Here is a 19,507-nt window from a genome sequence, read left to right as displayed (position 1 = left end):
TCTTCTAGGAATATTTAAACCTAACTTAACGTAACCTTAAATCTAAGTCTCATACTACCATTCCTCCATACTTCCAACTCCATCACGCATTTTCACAGACAAATAGACAGATAAAGGCAAGCACAAGAAGGTTACAATTACTGCAGGTAACAAATACACATTTAACATGGCAAGTACATATAGGCACACCCAATTAAAGCACAAGAAAGTAGTTCAAGTAATATGCATATGATGCATGCCTGTCCTATGGATGATAAGGCTCATCTGTCGGTTATCCAGCCAACCCGACAAGTCTGAATTGTACTTAGACTGTCCCCTGACGTGCATCCCCAAGAGTCTATGCATAGCTTTATCTCAAATAATCAATATTGCTCAGTTGGGGTAACATTCCCGGGAATTTATATAGTGCCCGGTCACACTTACGTCGTAGGGTCAACAAAGTATCGAGTTTTCAACTCGGTACACGTGGTGGCAAGCCACGGCACTTTATCCATGAAACCTCGTATCTCAGATCATCAAATCATTCAAGCCAAATTTCATACATAATCTTTTATTAGAACATCCAATCAAGTATCATATATGACTCATCCATAACATCTCATAATCAATTCATCACTTTTCAACTTTACTTCACCTCTAAGTTATCCTTATTTTCTAGCTTCATCTGATTATCAAGTTTAACACTAATATTCATGACTAAATGAATGAAAATAGAGGTTTAGAGGTTTGAAATTTAGTTTAAAACGTTAAAAATCATGCTTGTTGAAATGGGATCCACGCGTACGCGTGACTCACGCGTACGCGTGACTCACGCGTGCGCATGGAAATGTAAAACTATAGCTCGCGCGCACGTCCCTTTGTCATGCGTACCCGTGAGTGTAAACTCCATGTCACGCGTGCGCGTGAGTCATGCATACGCGAGAACAAACTTTTTAACTCCTTACGCGCACGCAAGGGATTCGTCGCGTATGCATCGCCGAAAATCCATGCCACGCGTGCGCGTGGGTGTGCGTTCTTTTAAAAAACCAGAGGTAGATGCAGTAGTGGTAGGAACATGAAAACAGAACAGTTTATAGATATAACCTTCCAATCCTTATAACTTCTTTGTTTTACAATATTTTTCATCCGTTCTTCGAGTGGCATAACCATTACGAACCAAATTTTCATTTTAAAACAAATTGGAAGCAAATTGAAGGTCCGGAAACCAAGTTATGCCTCGCTGAAGTTCAGCCAAAACCAACTTTTACACAGAATATTCAAACCTCAATTTTTCAATCAAACCCCATTCCATTCCTTACTAATTATGTCAAATCTAACAGCATATATCAATAACACAACTCAACACAACATTACTCCATTTATCAACCATCAACCATCAATAATATATAAATCAACAAAACCATCAAGCCTTCAATCATTAAGCATATAACCTATAAAATCATCAACTTAGCCATATCTAATTACTCATACCTCATAAGAATGTCCACATAACAACCATCTCTATTCCACAATCAAACCATATCAAATATACTAAGCATTGTACCATTTCGTGCAATTCAGCTTATCCTATGGTCATCTAGCCTAAATTTTCACCGAACATTATATATTAAATGTAAGAAACCTAAACCATACCTTTGCCGATTCTCACGTAGCGACCAAATCAATTCTCTCACAACAAACACAGCTCCAAACCCAACAAAATACTAAGCCCAGCCTCCATCAAAAATTCCAAAGTCCACAATTTTAAGCTCCAATTATTTATTTTCAACATAATACACATTCATAACACACATATATCCAATTTAATACTCAAATCTCAAATTCAATGAAATTAAAATAGGATTATCGTATCCTCACCTTACCCAAACTTCACGTAAGCAAGAGTGAACGTTTTTCTCAAGCTAATTGGATCCTAAAACATCAGAAATCAACGAAATTCAACATCCCTTCTCAAATTTTGAAAATTGGAAAAAAGAAGAGACTGAGGTAAAATAACAAGTTACCTATGAAATTGTTCTGGTAGAAACATAAAGCTCGACACGGTGAACGCGTGGCCGCAAACGGTGCGGCGATTGAAGCTCGAACGGAGAAGTTACAGGGATCAGAAGGTTACCGTAAGGGTTTCGGTAAAGTTCGTTTCTCTTTGCCCGTAAATGCACTTCAGTTTCGTTTCTGTTGGAATGAAGGGGATGAAGGCTTGGGTTCACTTAAAAGGGCTGGTCCGGTTGGACCGACAGTCCGATTTAGATCCGATTCAATCGGTTCGATCCGTTCGGTTCAATTTTGAACCGTTTTTTTGAAATTAGCGTCAAAATTCTCGTTTCCATGAGTTCTATCCTAATTTAATATAATATTCACATTTCTAATTTTTCTTATTAAAAATTAATTTATTAACTAATTATCTACTAATTAATCGAAATTTACATTTAGGAAATTAAAATATTTTTAATATTTATATAAATAAAAAAGCCCAACTTAGGGCATTTCACCATTCATAAATAAAAGCACTGGCTTATTTCAATTTTTGCTATCTACCGACACTGTTGCCTATAGATTAAAAGAAAAGTCGTCAACATAAACACAAATACAAATTATAGCTACTTTATAATCAAACATATTTCTTAGCATGATTGAAAATCTTTCACTAATGTTCATATTATAGTATAATAGAAAAATTTTCTCATAAACAACACTAGAATAGCGAATTATTGATATTCAATATCGCCAAAAATAAATATATAAATAAATAAAGATAGAAAGTAAGAAGAAGAAAATAAATGAAATCATAATATAACCCCATATTCATAAATAAGTAAATAACTCTGGATATTAAACACATTGATGAAAAGTGAATGTTAATCAAATAAAAGATAAAGATAAATAGATTAACTATAAAAAATTATAATGACATTTTCATTTTACATGTAACTTATAAAAAATTCAAAGCCTTAAAATCAAAGAAAATATGATCACTACATCAAAATAGGTTCATTTGAGCTCTATATGATATTAACATGCAGGGTAATTATGAAACCGTAAAATAGAAGAATTTAAGGAGAAAGAAATGAAAGAGCCCAACAACAAAAATAATACAAATATTCGACACAAGAATAATATAAAAGTATTTATAACACAATATGACAGTAATTGTGAACAAACAAATATAGTAAGTAAAACAATAACAAAAACACATTGAAATTTTAATGTGAGAGATTCAGAACAATGAAATAGTTTTACTATAATCAAATAAGGTACAAGAAAGTCTTAAACAAAGCACAAAAACGTACATATAACCAGCAAAAACATCAAAATATCAAAGCTTACAAATAAAAAGTAAGATGAAAAATACCCAAAAATAGAACTGTTGTTCGAAGCCTATTTCTCTCTCTTCAGATCTTTAATTAAAATCTTCACCATTTAGAATGAAGAAAAAGATGAGAAGAATCTGTATTCCAAATTTCATGTCTATCCAACGGTGAAATAAGAAGAAACTGTTGTTCAAAGATTGATGCTCTGTGTAAAAACGAAAAACCTATTTTCTCTCTTGAGAAACCAATTTCTCATCCTGCAAACTTCCAATCAACATCTCCACCATCCATAATGAAGAACAAAATGAGAGAAACATGCAGTTCAAATTTCACACCGATCCAATGATGAACAAATGAGAAACTGCTATTTGAAATTTGATGTTTTGCATGCAAATGAGAATTTTGTTTTTCCTCTTTTCTCTCACTTTGTGGCTACTCTCTCATACTCTCAAAAGACTCTAAAAAAATTTGATTAGAATAGAGATATAAGGGTGCAAGAATATACCTCCAAAAAATTAAACTTAAACCTCAAAAAAGAGAAAAAAATCCAACAAAAAAGTTAGTAACTTGACAAACATTTGTTTGTTTTTTCTCCAATTATTTTTTTATATAGAAGAACAATAAACAAAAGACTTAAATATTTGTGTCTAATCTCACAATTTCAGACATAGAGTTCATTCTCAAGACTTTTTCCCTATTTTTGAGTTTTAACACTTAATCCTTCACCATTCTGTTTTCTTCTTGTTTTCAAGTACAGGCAATTAGAATGCATAATAACAAGTAAAGGAGAAAAAATCTATATTTCAAAGAAACTAAAAATTGTATGTTGTATATTAAAATTTTTGTATTATGTATTAAAATTTTTGTGATATATTTTTTTAAATATTTATAGAAGAAAAAAAGAAGAAGACGACAAAGACAATAATAATAATAAAAGAGGATGAAAAACGAAAAAAAAAAAAGAAGAAATTAAACAATAACAATAATGTCAAATAAATGGCAACAATAACGATAATGCCAGTAGCAATGACAATAACAATATTGAAAAAATGCAAAAAAATAGATAATGATGATGAAGATCATAATTAAAAAAAAAGAAAAATATAAAAAATAATTGAAGAAGCAGCAGAAGAATTAAAAAAAATACATGTAAACTTGGTTAAAAATTTAATTTAAAAAAATGCTTGTACTTCTAGTATTTCTAAATAATTCTATTCATTGATGGAGACTTTCATTATTTTAATACATAATCTTTTTAAAATAATTTGAGTACATTTCCGCATGCGTCAAACGTAAATCAACATTAAATGAAACTACTATTCCGTTTTTTATTATGTTATACAGAACCATCTACGTATTTTCCATCATTTTCGTCATAGCATGTTTAATATTTCTTCTTACGTAGCTATGTTTACTTAACTGAGTTTAGTTTAATTTGGTAGTTAATGCCATTAAGAAACAGTTAAATTGGTGATTTGTAATTATATTTTCTGGTAAGTAAAACCAAAAAGTCTGGTGATTTATAATTATATTTCCTGGTAAGTAAAACCAAAAAGTCAGTTACAAAGTAATTAGCGTGTATAATTCTGCTTTTCTTTTTATTATTATTTTTATTTCATATTTTTTAATATGGGTTTTCTCTATTTTAAAACTAAGGGAATAATATTATTAATTTCTTAAGAGTAATAGTGCAATATTTGGAAAGTTTGAATGAGAGGGACATGCAAACCTTTACCATTTATGTAAGGATTGAAAATTCAAGTTTGAACTTAAGGATTTGAGAATCTTTATGATATGGAAAGTTCAACTTTACCTCATTATATTATGTTTAATGTCAGAGAAAATGATATTTTTCTATAAATATATAAATGAAGTTTTTCTTTTTAATTTATAAAATGTATATATTTTTTAAATCGACAAACATAAATTTTAGTCTATTAGACTAAAATATCTTTTTATAACCAAAATTTATTTTAATAATATATTATTATTTTAATCAATTAAATAATTATCATTTAATATATATTATAATAATTATTGAAAGATATTTTGATTAAATAGGCTAAAATAATGTATATTTTAATCTTAGAGAATAATATATGAGTACAGAGTATACATGGTATATTATATAAACAAAAAAGAAGAGAGTACCATTTAAATATTTCATACATTTAATTTATTTTTAATTTTAATTACCTAGACTAAATATACAAGAAAATATACATAGATATAAAATGATATGACAAATAGAATATTGCGAAATGGGTGAAAATAGTAAATATTTTAATTCTATGGTTGAAAGTAACATATCATGATTCTTTAAAATAAAAATATTTATAAAATAATAAAAAGAATAGTTAATCACTCTTAAGTTAAGATAATATAATATATATTTTATAAAAATTATAAAATTAATGATAATTAATATCTTGTTTTATCAATTTTTTATTTTAAAAAATTTAAATTTCATAAGTAATATGTAAGATACTTATACCAGAGTGGGAGAGATGTTTTATATTGAGTGGTTGATGAAAAATTTTAGGATAAAATATATTGTACATTTTCTTAAAGGTTTAAACACACTCCTAATCATTTTCGTTGCTCCATAGGCTTCAATTTAGTGTACGGTCTCCATCAATGAATCTAAAATCTGGTCAAAGTGAAAAAAATTAATGAAATTTTTTTTTATTTATCATAAAAATGTATAAATTAAATTAAATTAATTCAATGTGTTTGACATATTTGTAGATTTAAGTAAATTATGCGTACACGAAAATGGTTGTATCTTGTAAACAAAAATACTACTTAACAATGTTTTGAAAACTTTAATAAGAAGAAATGTACTTTTTAATTAAATTCTATAATAATTAATTAAATTACAGAAGAAAAAAAATATGCAACTTTTTTTATTAAATATTAGAATAAATTATTATTTTTACTCTAAAAGATTACAATACTAACATAAAATTACTCAAAATAAAGTTAATAAACTTATTTATATCTATAAAAGATGAATTTATTTGACAAAAATAAACATAAACATTAAATTTATGTTAATTTTATAAAAAAATTAGCCAGTATAACTAGATAAATTTTAAAATTATTCCTTTTATCATCTTTAATTTTTTTTTTCTCTCTTAAAAAGGTATAACAAGTTAATGTATGTTAGAAAAGTTAGTTATGATTAATTACATATTAGTTATAGTTAGCTGACGTGTATAACAGAAACGGTTAGAGCAATAGCTTAGTCACACATCTATATAAACACTCTAATTTGCTGCACATTAACCATAATCTCATTCTCTCTTATTTCTCTTTCTACTCATTTTCACTTGGGAGTCTAATACCTTTCATGGTATCAGATCACAAGATTCTAAATCATGACAAATACATCTGCTAAATCAAATGCTGGAGCTGGAATTCGTAGCTTTTCGAATCCAATTGGAATCAAACTATCTACCCTGGAGAGATCAAGCAGAATTTACTATCAAAGGTCATGAATTAATGGAGCATGTTCTTTAAGTTAATATACCAACTCAATTCAGATGAAGATCGAATGAATAGAATAATCACATTTAAATACAAGATCTGAAAAAGGTAAGATGCACTCCTCAAATCCTGGCTTATAGCTTCAATGTCAGATTCTTTCACCACAAGTATAGTTGGTTGCACATTCTCTTGTCAGATATAGAAGAGGAATAGGTTAAAAACTTTATTTGCTTCACAAACAAGAGCTAAAGAGAATCAATTGAAAAACAAGCTAAACAATACAAAGAAAGAGGGAAGCCGGGTTTGATGTGACTCAGACCCGACCTGAAATATACACCGGGTCGATTTATTAGATCCGAACCCAGCCCTAGACCCGATGAAACCAATACACTTTCGGGCCACAATTATACCGGGTGAAAACCGGGTGAAAATCGGGCCGTTAACATTACATTACGCTGATACCTTCTTGTAAACTAGCATGTAAAAATATTCAAATTTCCAAGGCTCCAACCATTAGTTAACATGGTAAAATTCACTTAGAAAAATATAATAAGAACCAACCATTCTTCAAAATTAAAGCATAACCACAATCAATATTAAAGCATAACCACAATCAATACTAATATTGTCTAATAATACCAAATATTTAAATCAATACAAATAACACAATCTTATGTATTAGTCTAAAATCTTATGCATTCTAAACATAAAACATTAACTTATAGTCTTATAATGACTAATAACACAAAATATTAAGGTTTACAATACTTAAATTCCACGTAAGAATAGTCATGATCCATCACTAATAACACAAAATATTAATTGTGTATGATGACCGGGCCACCGGGCCGACTTCGGGTGACCCGAGCTATAGCCCAGACCCGACCCGAAATAATGACCAGGTCTATTTTTGAGACCCGTATCCGACCCTAAACCCGATGAAATCACTCCAAATTAGTTTCTAAAGTGTTCGGGACTGGGCCGAGCCTTCGGGCCGGGCCGGGTCTGTGCACCCCAAGAGGGAACTATGACAGACTACTTACTTGAAATCAACAAAACCCTAATTTTGATAGGAGTTGAAATGAATGAAGCTGCAAATGTCAATGTAATCTTAGGAGGTTTATCAGAAGATTATGGTTCTTTCATTGCTGTAATTAATGCTAGAGAGACACCAATTTCAGTAGCAACACTAGAGTCTTTACTTTTAGTACTAGAATATTGGATTGAGAAATTCTCAAAGTCAGACTCCCAAATTATACAAGAGAATATAACTCAGAGAAGGCACAATAATGACAAAAGTCTAGAAAGGCACCAGTATGAAAGCTACAACAGATGTGGCAGCAATTTCTTCGGACGAGGAAATGGGAATTTTGCAAGAAATTGAGGTCGTGGATATAGTCTGTCAAGAGGGAGAGGCAAGAATGACCTGTCAAGTTTGCAACAAATATGGTTATTCTGCATTAGATTGTTGGCACAGTTTCAATAAAGAGTTATCAGGTTTTGCTAGTCCTAGCAATTCGTAGTACAGATCTCAAGCCAACTTAACTACCACTGAAGCATTTGTAGCACCTGCAACATTTTATGACCCGAATTGATACCTCAATTTGGGTGCAACTCATCATATGACGCCAGGTGCATCTCAATTTTCAGAGTATGCACCATATCATGGAACTGAAAAAGTCCAAATATTGGTAATGGTAACTCCCTCTACATTTGTAACACCTTACCACACTGAGCTTTATGCTTAAGCCGTAAAACAAAGGTGGTGTGGTATTACGACCTCTACAATATAATATATACATATAATAGCAGAAAGATTATAATATACTAGGAGCCTTAAAGAATAGATGAAATAAAAATCGCAAAATAAAAGCGCAACGCTCACGAGTTAACCTGCGTGATAAGAAAACTATAACTCTCAAACATAAGATAATAACAGTAGGAATAGAGTGCCAAAGATACAAAATAACAAGTTCCTAACTCAGCCCGCGAAGTCAAGGCTGGCCAGAGAATATTTACACGTATATATATACATATCCAAAACGCAAATGTACATAAACAAAATCATGTATCTCCATAAACCTCTAAGAGGATAAAAAAGAACAAGTTATGCGAAGAGAAAGCTAAGTACATATATATACATCATTGTATAACAAGATAACTCAGTAACTACTTCGCTTCAGGAGTCCAGACACCTAACGAGATGCCTCTCGACCTGCATCTGAAAAACAACAACATAGTATGGGGTGAAAACCAGAGGTTCTCAGTATGCTAAAGGTGCCACACACATAAGATATAAGGTTCTGGGAATGTCAGAGGCAATCCTAGAACGCCGACACTCAGATTATAAAGTTTAAAGTATTAAACAGAAGCCATAAAAGGTGGTTTACTAAGAGTATCTAAACCTAACTTAACTTAATCTTAAATCTAAGTCCTGCACTGTCATTCCTCCATACGTCCATCTCCGTCAGCATTTCACAGACAAATAAATAGATAAAGGCAAGCACAAGAAGGTTACAAGTACTACAGGTAGAAGGTATACACTTAACACAGTAAATGCACTTAGGCAAACCCAATTAGAGCACAAACAAGTAATTCAAGTAATATGCACATGATGCATGCCTGTCCTATGGCTAATGAGCTCATCTATCGGTTATACAGCAAACCCGACAAATCCGGTTTGCTAAACTATTGGACTGTCCCCCAACGTGCATCCCTATGAGTCTATGCATAGCTTTTTCTCATATATATATATCAAATCGCTCAATGGGGGTACCATTCCTGGGAATTTATAAGTGCCCAGTCACCTTTACGTCGTAGGGTCAACAAAGTATCGAGTTTTCAACCTGGTACACGTGGTGGCAAACCACGGTACTCTATCCAGGGAATATCATATCTCAGAACATTTTAATCATTCAGGCCAAGTATCAAACATGATCATTCATTTAATTATCAAGCCAAGTGTCATACATGATCATCCATAACATTTCATAATCAATTCATCACTTTTCAGCTTTACTTCATCCCAAAGTTATCCCATTTCCTAACTTCATCTGATTATCAAGTTTAATACTATTATTAATGACTAAAGGAATGAAAATAGAGGTTTAGAAGCTTGAAGTGTGGTTAAAAATTCTGAAAACCATGTTTGCTAAAATAGGGGCCACGCGTACGCGTGAGCACGCGTGGGAATGTAAAAATGCAGCTCGCGCGCGTGTCCCCTTGTCACGCGTACGCGTAAGTGAGTATCTCATGTCACGCGTACGTGTGGGTCATGTGTACGCGTGGACATGCTTGCTAACTCCTTACGCGTACGCGTAGAACCAGTCGCGTACGCTTCGCCATGAAAAATCCATGCCACGCGTACGCGTGGATGTACATTCTTTAAAAAAAACAGATTTAGTAGCAAGCTGTAGAATTGAGAGAAGGAAAATCAGTTTTGAGTCCAAATCTTTTAACACCCATAACTTCTTCGATTTAAAATATTTTTCGTCCGTTCTTCGAATGGCATAAACATCACGAACCCAATTTTCATTTTAAAACAAATTGGAAACAAATTGAGGGTCTAGAAGCCAAGTTATAGTCCGCCAAAGTTCGGCCAAAAATTAACTTTTGTAAACTTTTAAACTTCATTTCCAATCAAACAAATCTTATGCCATTAATTATTCAACCTACACTTTTCAACACAACATGTCCTCCTTCATTAACACATCAATCACTATAGCAATTATGTCTCATATAAGCAATAATTACACAAACACTTCTCAAATTCAACAACCAAAACCATAGTTTACAAATCCTAAACTTATGTGTTTATGGCCTCAACTAATCAATAATTCACTAATTCATCAACCAACCAACAAAACCAATCAAACATATTTATTATCTAGATACTTAATAATATACATGCACATACATTCCAACCTATCCTATGGTCATCTAACCTAAGTTTTCACAGAACATTATATATTAAATGCAAGAAAGCTAAACCATACCTTGGCCAATTCCCACATAGCGACCAAAGCAATTCTCCCAACGCAAACATAACCCCAAAACTCAATAAAATACTAATGTCCAGCCTCCACAAAAAATTTTAACGTCCACAATTTCAAGCTCCAATTATATTTTTACAACCTAATTCACATTCATTACACACATATACCCAATTTAATACTCAAAACATAAATTCAATAATTTAAATCAAATTTATGGTATCCTCACCTTACCCAAGCTTCATATAAGCAAGAGTGAACATTTTTCTCAAGCTAATTGGATCCTAAAACATCAAAGAGCAAAGAAATTTAATACCTCCACTCAATTTTTGAAAATTGGGGGAAGAAGTGGCTGAGAACAATAAAGTGAGTTACCTGTGAAATTGTTCTGGTAGAAACGTAGAGCTCGACGCGATAGTCGCGTGGTCTCAAACGGTGTGGAGATCGGAGCTCGGACGGAGGAGTTACGGCGAGTTGAATTTTGCCGTAAGGGTTTCGGCATTCTTTTCTTTCATGGAGCTTTCAGCGTTGCTACAGCTGAAATGAGGATGAGAAGGGGCTTTGGTTCATTTAAAGGTTGGTCCGGTTGGACCCATGGGCCCTGTTTGGGTCCGATTTGTCCCGTTCAGTCTAATCTTGGACCCTTTTTTTTGAAATTAGTGTCAAAATTCTCGTTTCGATGAGCTCTATCCTAATTTGATATAATATTCACATTTCTAATCTTCTTTATTAGAAATTAATTTACTGATTAATTATTTACTAATTTAACAGGATTTACAATATCTATAATATTGATAGCTCACTTTTTAAACTATTTTCATGTGTAAACTCTTTTAAAATGCAAAATCTTATGCATGTCCATGAAGTTACAAATAAGATAAGTATACACATCTTTATGTGTGATAATCGCGTCTGGATTGAATTTCATGCTGACAGATGTCTTGTTAAATGTCAAGATACCAAAAAGACTCTTCTCTAAGGGTCAGTTAAACATGGGCTGTATTCCTTTGGCCCCAACAATAAAAGTAAAGATTCTCCAACTGGACTGACCTCCTCAGACAAAATTGTTGTAACCAGGAACGTTATTTTTGTTGAGAGCACATTTCTCTTTAAGGAATGCAAGTTTGGCTTTGTCATAGCTGGATCCCAAGATCCCTCCGCATTACTAGCACCTCAACTTTCAATGGCAACTATCCCATTATTTCCAAAACCACCCCAACCTCAAAATCTCACACTCACCAATCACGACAGCAACTTCCCCTATAAGAACCTATTCAATTCATCACCCAGCCATCCTCTACTAATAGCACTCCTGAAAATCACCAGGCCCCTATCGAACCTCATTCCATACAGCCCCATATCCCTCACAATAACCACCAAATGACAACTAGGGCCAAGAATGGCATTAGAAAGCCAAAACTCTTTTCAACAGAAACAAAACCATTAAAACCCAAATCAACAAAAGAATCTTTGATCATCCCTCATTGGAAGCAAGCCACGGATAAAGAATATACTGCACTAATGCAAAATCACACATGGGAAATTGTTGAATTACCACCAAACAGAACTACCATAGGAAATAAGAGGGTTTTTCAACTCAAATATCATCCTAACGGCTCTATCAACAAGTACAAAGCTCGCTTAATTGCACAAGATTTTTACCAACGATCTGGTTTTGATTATAAAGAAACCTGCAGCCTAGTGGTAAGGCCAGCCATCAGAATTCTCCTCACTCTTGCCCTCTCCAAGGGATGGCCAATCAAGCAACGTGATGTGAACAACGCTTTTCTTAACAGTGACCACAAAGAAAAATATGCATGAGACAACCTAGTTTTGAAACTAATAGCAACACCAGCATGGTTTGCAAACTAACTAGGTCTCTATATGGCCTTAAACAGGCCCCAAGGACTTGGTTCATGAATATCACTAGCATTCTAGCAAAAATGGGATTCGCAGCAACTAAATCTGATGTATCTCTACTCTATAGATCAAATGTTTCTGCCACAGTGTTTCTACTTATCTATGTTGATGACATCATTGTGACTGGTACCTCAATAGCTGCTATCTCTGAAGTTGTGAATAGTTTGAATGATAACTTTGCTCTCAAGGACTTGGGTGGCTTGCATTTCTTTTTAGGAATTAAAGTCAGACCAGTTTCAAATAATTTGTTACTCACTCAAACCTAATATATCATGGATTTACTGAAGAAAGCAGGCCTTGACAATTGCAAATCCCTACCCACACCAATGACTTCCAACCCCAGGCTCTATTGCTCTATTGTTGGAAGTTTGCAGTACCTGACTGTGACTCGACCTGAGTTGGCTTATTCAGTGAACAAGGTATGCCAATTTATGCAAGCCCCACGAGAGCATCACTGGAAAGCTATCAAATGAATTCTTTGTTACCTTCAGGGGAGCAGCACCCTTAGGTTACATCTCCAGAAATCATCCAATTTAAAGATAACTGGATATAGTGATTCTGGTTGGGCATCTGACCCCGATGATAGGAAGTCCACTGCTAGTTTTTGTGTCTACATGGGTCCTAGCCTCATCTCTTGGTCCTCAAAAAAATAGACACATGTCTCTAGATCGAGTATAGAAGCTAAATACAGAGGGGTTTGCAACCTTTCAACAGAGTTGCTTGTTATCAAACAACTGTTACTTGAGCTTTCCATTATTTTAACAGTGCTATATTGTATTGTGATAATCAAGGGGCTGTCTTCATGTCTACCAATCCAGTTCAACATGCTAGGTCTAAGCACTATGAGACTGATCTACATTTTTTTGAGACCACATTGCTAAAGGAGGTTACAAATCAGTCATATTCCAGGTGATGTTCAACTAACTGATATAATGACCAAAGCCATTTCTTCATCAAAGTTTTTTGCATTTAAAGACAAACTCATGCTGAGAAGACAACACCACCCTGAGTTTGAAGGGGAATGAAAGGGCCTAACAAAATCAATGTATGTTAGAGAAGTTAGTTATAATTAATTATAAATTAGTTATAGTTAGCTGACATGTGTAACAGAAGTTGTTAGAGCAATAGCTTAATCACACACCTATATAAACATCCACATTAATCGTACTCTCTCTCTCTCCTTATCTTCACTTGAGAATCTAATATCTTTCATCTCTCTTTTTCAATAATATCATTGAGGGATACATTTTAGGATGTATTTGTTTTTTTTTAGCTATAATGACAATGAAGATGTCAATTACAAAAGATAGGGAAAAAAATAAAAAGTTAAACATGGTAGAAAGAAAAATTTAAAAATTTAACATATTACATTAATTAATATGTGCTATCTTCATCTTCACTTAAAAATTTGATACTTTTCATCTCTCTTTTTTAATAATATCATTGGGGCCGGAGATACATTTTAAAATGCATTTGTTTTTTTTTTCGGCCATAGTGACAATGTCGATATTAATTACAAAAGGTAGGAAAAAAAGAAAATAAAAGATTAAACATGCTAGAAAAAAATTGGAAATTTAATATATTACATTAGTTAATTTATTAACAAAGTTAACACAATTTTAATGTTTGAATATTTTTGTTAAATAAAATTAATATTTTATGAATATAAATTAAGTTAAATTCTTTGTGAATAATTGTGTTAAAAAAATATTAAATAAATAAATTATTTTGTAACTAAATCTTTTTTTGGTTAGAGAATCATTAGAATCAATTTAGATCAATTAGTATCGTTTATATTTATATAACATATTTGTATATTAATTATAGGATTCTATGCCTTTATTACTTTGATTCATTTAGCACCTATAAATACCCCTTGTATATTGTACTTTTGATTAGACTGAATATAGACAAAACACTTTCTTTAGTTTGGTCTCTTGTGTCTAACATGGTATCAGAGCTTAGGTTATATTATTTTTTTTTCAGCCACAATTGGTCCATAATCCTTTTGTTTTCTCTTCCGGCAGCCTTCTTTGTCCTTGATTTTTCGTTTCTTTTCGACGCTTTGGTTCGTCACCACCCATACCATCGTTTTCGTCTCGTTGTCACAAGTTCAACGAGTCCCGAAACATCGCCGGAAGCCTCCACATGCGCTGCCAGAAGTTGCTACCATCACCAGCTTCTTCTCCTCTCCATATTCTTTTCAAACCGTTGGATTGTGCATTTGATTAACGGTTTCGCCGCTCCCACGTGTCGCTGACAAACCCCATTTTGACGGTTTATCTTGTATTGATTTTAGGGGATTTTATAACCTTTTACCCTCATTTATCCATTGAAATAGCATGGTTTTGTGATTGTCTCCTTATTTGTGCTTAGATGTGAAAACATGCTTTTAGACCCTTAATTTGATGGTTTTAATCTCCCTTTGATTCCACTAGATGCCTTGATATGTTTGTCAGTGATTTCAGATTGAAAAGGGCTAGGAATGGATCAAAGGAGTGAAGAGGGAAAGCATGCAAAGTAGAGAAATCATGAAAAGTCAAAGAAGTTGAACTCGCCCATGGACGCGCGCGCGCACCTGGCGCTTGCGCGCACCTGCGAATTACCCCATGGACGCGTACGCGTGATGTGCGCGTACGCGTCGGTGTTGGTTTATGATTTTTTAATGAAAACGTGGCCAACGAATTCTGAAGGGTTGTGGGGCCCAATCCTAACCAACTTTGGCGCCAAAGATGCTATTTAAAGCCAAGGGTTGAAGAGCAAAGGGGGATTCCAACTCATTAATTCATTTTTACACACATTAGGATTAGTTAGTTTCTAGAGAGAGAAGCTCTCACTTCTCTCTAGAATTAGGATTAGGATTAGGATTAGTTCTTAGATCTAGGTTTTAATCTTTGCTTTCTTCTACTTCTACCTTTCAATTCTTTGTTGGTACATTCATCTTCTTCTATTCTTTTGTTGTAATTTCCTTTATGTTGTTCTTACATTTTGTTGTAGATCTAGTATTGTTCTTTCTACATTCTTCCAATTCAATAAGAGGTAATTCATAATAAATGTGTCTTCTTTGCTCTTCCATTGTTGATCTCTTGTTTTTGTAGTTATAGATTCCTTTAATTCTTGCATTTAATAATGTTTACTTTTATTGCACTCTATGTGTTTGTTGAAATGTCTCTTTTAGTTTTAGTGTAGATTTTGTCCCTCTTGGCCTAGGTAGAGTAATTAGTGACACTTGAGTTATCTAATTCCTTTGTTGATTGATAATTGAAGAGATTGCTAATTGGTTTGGAGTGCACTAAAGCTAGTCTTTCCTTGGGAGTTGGCTAGGACTTGTGGCTCAAGTCAATTCATCCACTTGACTTTCCTTTATTAGCAAGGGTTAACTAAGTGGTAGCAATGAACAATTCTCATCACAATTGAGAAGGATAACTAGGATAGGACTTCTAATTTTCATATCTTGCCAAGAGCCTTTTATAGTTGTTAGTTTATTTTCATTGCCATTTACTTTTCATGCTTCATATCAAAACCCCAAAATAACTCACAACCAATAACAAGACACTTTATTGTAATTCCTAGGGAGAACGACCCGAGGTTTGAATACTTCGGTTTATAAAATTAGGGGTTTGTTACTTGTGACAAACAATCTTTTGTATGAAAGGATTATTGTTGGTTTAGAAACTATACTTTCAACGAGAATTCATTTGTGAAATTCTAAACCATCAAAAATCCATTCGTCAGTCGCGAGCGCGCCATGCACGCGTACGCGTGGATTGAGAAGTTCCACCTTCCATACCTTGACCCGAGAGTTAGGCCTGCACTGTGCGGAAATTGGGCCTGAGGCACAAACCTATTTGCGCGCTTGCGCACATGACGCGTACGCGCCACTCTCGAAATAAGCCATCGACGCGCGCGCGCCATGCGTGCGTGCGCGTGGATGCCCTTTCTTCCATCCATTTCTTTTCTTCTCCTCTTTCCATTTCTTTTCCTTCTCCTTTCTTCTTCCCTCCTCCAATCCCTCATTCAACACTTCCAAACACCATGGATAACCATTTATTTTAGTTGGTTAATTAGTTAGTTTTCATTTTATTTTCTCCATTTTCTTCATAAGTGTTGGATTATTGACTTTGTTTACTATGCATTGCTTCCCCCTTATTGCCTAAATGCTAATTTAGCATTAATGTTTTTAGATAATCTTTGTTGGATCCTATGATTGAGGTTATATTTTGCTACTTGGTCTTGAGTTTTTCATGCTTATCTTTTGAAAAATACCAAGTGATGAGAATTGCCTTCGAGCTTGTAACTCTTCTTGAATCACATGATTTGGCCACCATGTGATTTGAGCCTTATTTTGTGATTAGGCAACCTCTTGATGATGGATGATGATATGCATTTACCTTAATGCATTGTGTTTCATGATTATATGCATCCATATGTGTTTGACTTGAATGCTTTCATGCTTCTTTAATGCTTGTTTTACCTTACAAGTTTATTTAGAGCATCTCAAGCATACTAGAATGAGTAAAGTGCATGCTTCTTTGGTGACATAGCCTTTTATGCTAATGTGTGTTCTAAACCGCGCAATTTAGAATTCACACACCTCATATTTCTTAATGTCACACTAATTCACTCACTCAATTCTAGTGATTTACCTCATTCCAACAATTATGCTTCCTTGCTTTTGTATCACCCTACCTTATGGTGTTATATTTTTGTTTTTCATGATGAATGCACCACGAGCAATAACGGAATCAAGACTAAGAACACGTAGCAATTCGGAGAGTCGCCGTACCCCCTTGCTCATCTTTGAATGCACCGAGGACGGTGCAAACTTTTAAGTGTGGGGAGGTCGTCCGACCGGTCGGCGATTTTGGGTGACAAATTTCTAATCTCAACACTTTTGCATTTCATGCTAGGATTTTAGGATTTTTACTTGCATTCTCTTAATTTTTGCATATGTATACACAATAAGCTTAGTCAAAATAATGAAAATTTTCAAGATTTCTATCTATAGGGCACCTTAATTGATTTGAGTGAAAACCTTTTCATTAAACTTGCTTGAATTATATATCTTGTGGATCATGTTTTTTGAGCTAAGAACACAAGCAAGTGAGTTTTGAGCCTAATGGTGTGGTTACATCTAATAACCACTTATTTTTCATTCTTGTGTGCATTATTCTCTTTCTATGATTGTAATCTTTGATTTGTTTGATTCTTTATGTCCATTATTTTGTGTATTCATGCATTTATATGATTGAGGCCATCATTTCATTAGCTCACTTATCCAAAAAGCCTTACCTTTTATATTCCATTGTTAGCCAAATTTGAGCCTACGATTAACCCACTTGGTTCTTTAATTTAGCACATTACAAGCCTTAAAGCGGAAAACAATAAATGTCCTTATTTGGATCTTTGATTAGCTTAGGCTAGTGTATGTGAGTATCATTCAAGTGTGGGAACCTTGGGACATTGGGAGAATAAAAGGGTAGTTTTATTTTTTTATTGAAATTATTTGGAATCGGGTATATATGCTCATGTATTGATCAAATGTAAAACCTTATGCATTGATGCTCTTCTATATAGAAAGAAAAAAAAGAGAGAAAAACAAAAGAAAAAAAAAAGAAAAGAAAAATAATATGGAAAAGAAAAAAAGAAAAAAAATAGAAAAAGAAAGAAATAAAAAGGGGACAAAATGCCCCAAATCAAAGTATAGTCCAATAAAATCAATGCATAGGTGTTGTGAAATTAAAAAGGAATACATGAGTATGTGAAAAAGTGAGGAATGGGTAGTTAGGTTAGCTTTGAAATTGTATAGGATGTCATAGGTTAGGTGGGAAGTTTAAGCCTATCAAAGATTCAAATTTCAAGCTCACTTAACCAAATATGCATCCTACCTTGACCCTAGCCCCATTACAACCAAAGAAAAGACCTCATGATACTTGTATGCATGCATGAAATATATGTTGATTGTTAGAAGAAGAACAAATCTTAGAAAGCATGATTAGGAGAGAATTGAGTGAATCAACCCCTAAACACTTGAGCGAATAGAGTGCAAACACATCCGGTGAGGGTTTGATGCTCAATTACATGTTTTCACCTATGATCATAATTTTCATGCAAGTTTGTAAAAATATTTAATAACTCAATTCAATTGTGGATTAGACTTGCTAGTCCTTAGCCCTTGTGCATATATGCTTCTTGGGAATTGATTTATTTTGACCAAGCAATTGCATTCATTTAGATAGTTGCATGTAAGTAGATTGCATTTAGTTAGTTCCATTGAATAAATGCCATACCCTTTACTTCATTCTTGGTTTAAGCATGAGGACATGCTTGGTTTAAGTGTGGGGAGGTTGACAAACCCCATTTTGACGGTTTATCTTGTATTGATTTTAGGGGATTTTATAACCTTTTACCCTCATTTATCCATTGAAATAGCATGGTTTTGTGATTGTCTCCTTATTTGTGCTTAGATGTGAAAACATGCTTTTAGACCCTTAATTTGATGGTTTTAATCTCCCTTTGATTCCACTAGATGCCTTGATATGTTTGTCAGTGATTTCAGATTGAAAAGGGCTAGGAATGAATCAAAGGAGTAAAGAGGGAAAGCATGCAAAGTGGAGAAATCATGAAAAGTCAAAGAAGTTGAACTCGCCCATGGAGGCGCGCGCACCTGGCGCTTGCGCGCACCTGCGAATTACCCCATGGACGCGTACGCGTGATGTGCGCGTACGCGTCGGTGTTGGTTTATGATTTTTTAATGAAAACGTGGCCAACGAATTCTGAAGGGTTGTGGGGCCCAAT

The 19,507-nt window shown here is 33.6% G+C and overlaps 1 protein-coding gene across 1 annotated transcript; it reads left to right on the top strand.

Annotated features, from left to right (window-relative positions):
• The first annotated feature begins 12,732 nt into the window (after positions 1–12,732).
• LOC140183067 (uncharacterized mitochondrial protein AtMg00810-like) lies at positions 12,733–13,622 on the top strand. Its single transcript, XM_072231067.1, has 4 exons — positions 12,733–12,933; positions 12,997–13,128; positions 13,201–13,346; positions 13,475–13,622. The coding sequence occupies exons 1-4, from the start codon at positions 12,733–12,735 to the stop codon at positions 13,620–13,622; spliced, it is 627 nt and encodes a 208-aa protein (XP_072087168.1).
• Positions 13,623–19,507: the final 5,885 nt, after the last annotated feature.

This window comes from Arachis hypogaea, chromosome 3, assembly GCF_003086295.3.
Source record: "Arachis hypogaea cultivar Tifrunner chromosome 3, arahy.Tifrunner.gnm2.J5K5, whole genome shotgun sequence".
In the NCBI taxonomy this organism is placed as follows: Eukaryota; Viridiplantae; Streptophyta; class Magnoliopsida; order Fabales; family Fabaceae; genus Arachis; species Arachis hypogaea.
Note: the sequence above shows the minus strand (reverse complement) of the source record. Positions and strands in the feature narration are given on the sequence as shown.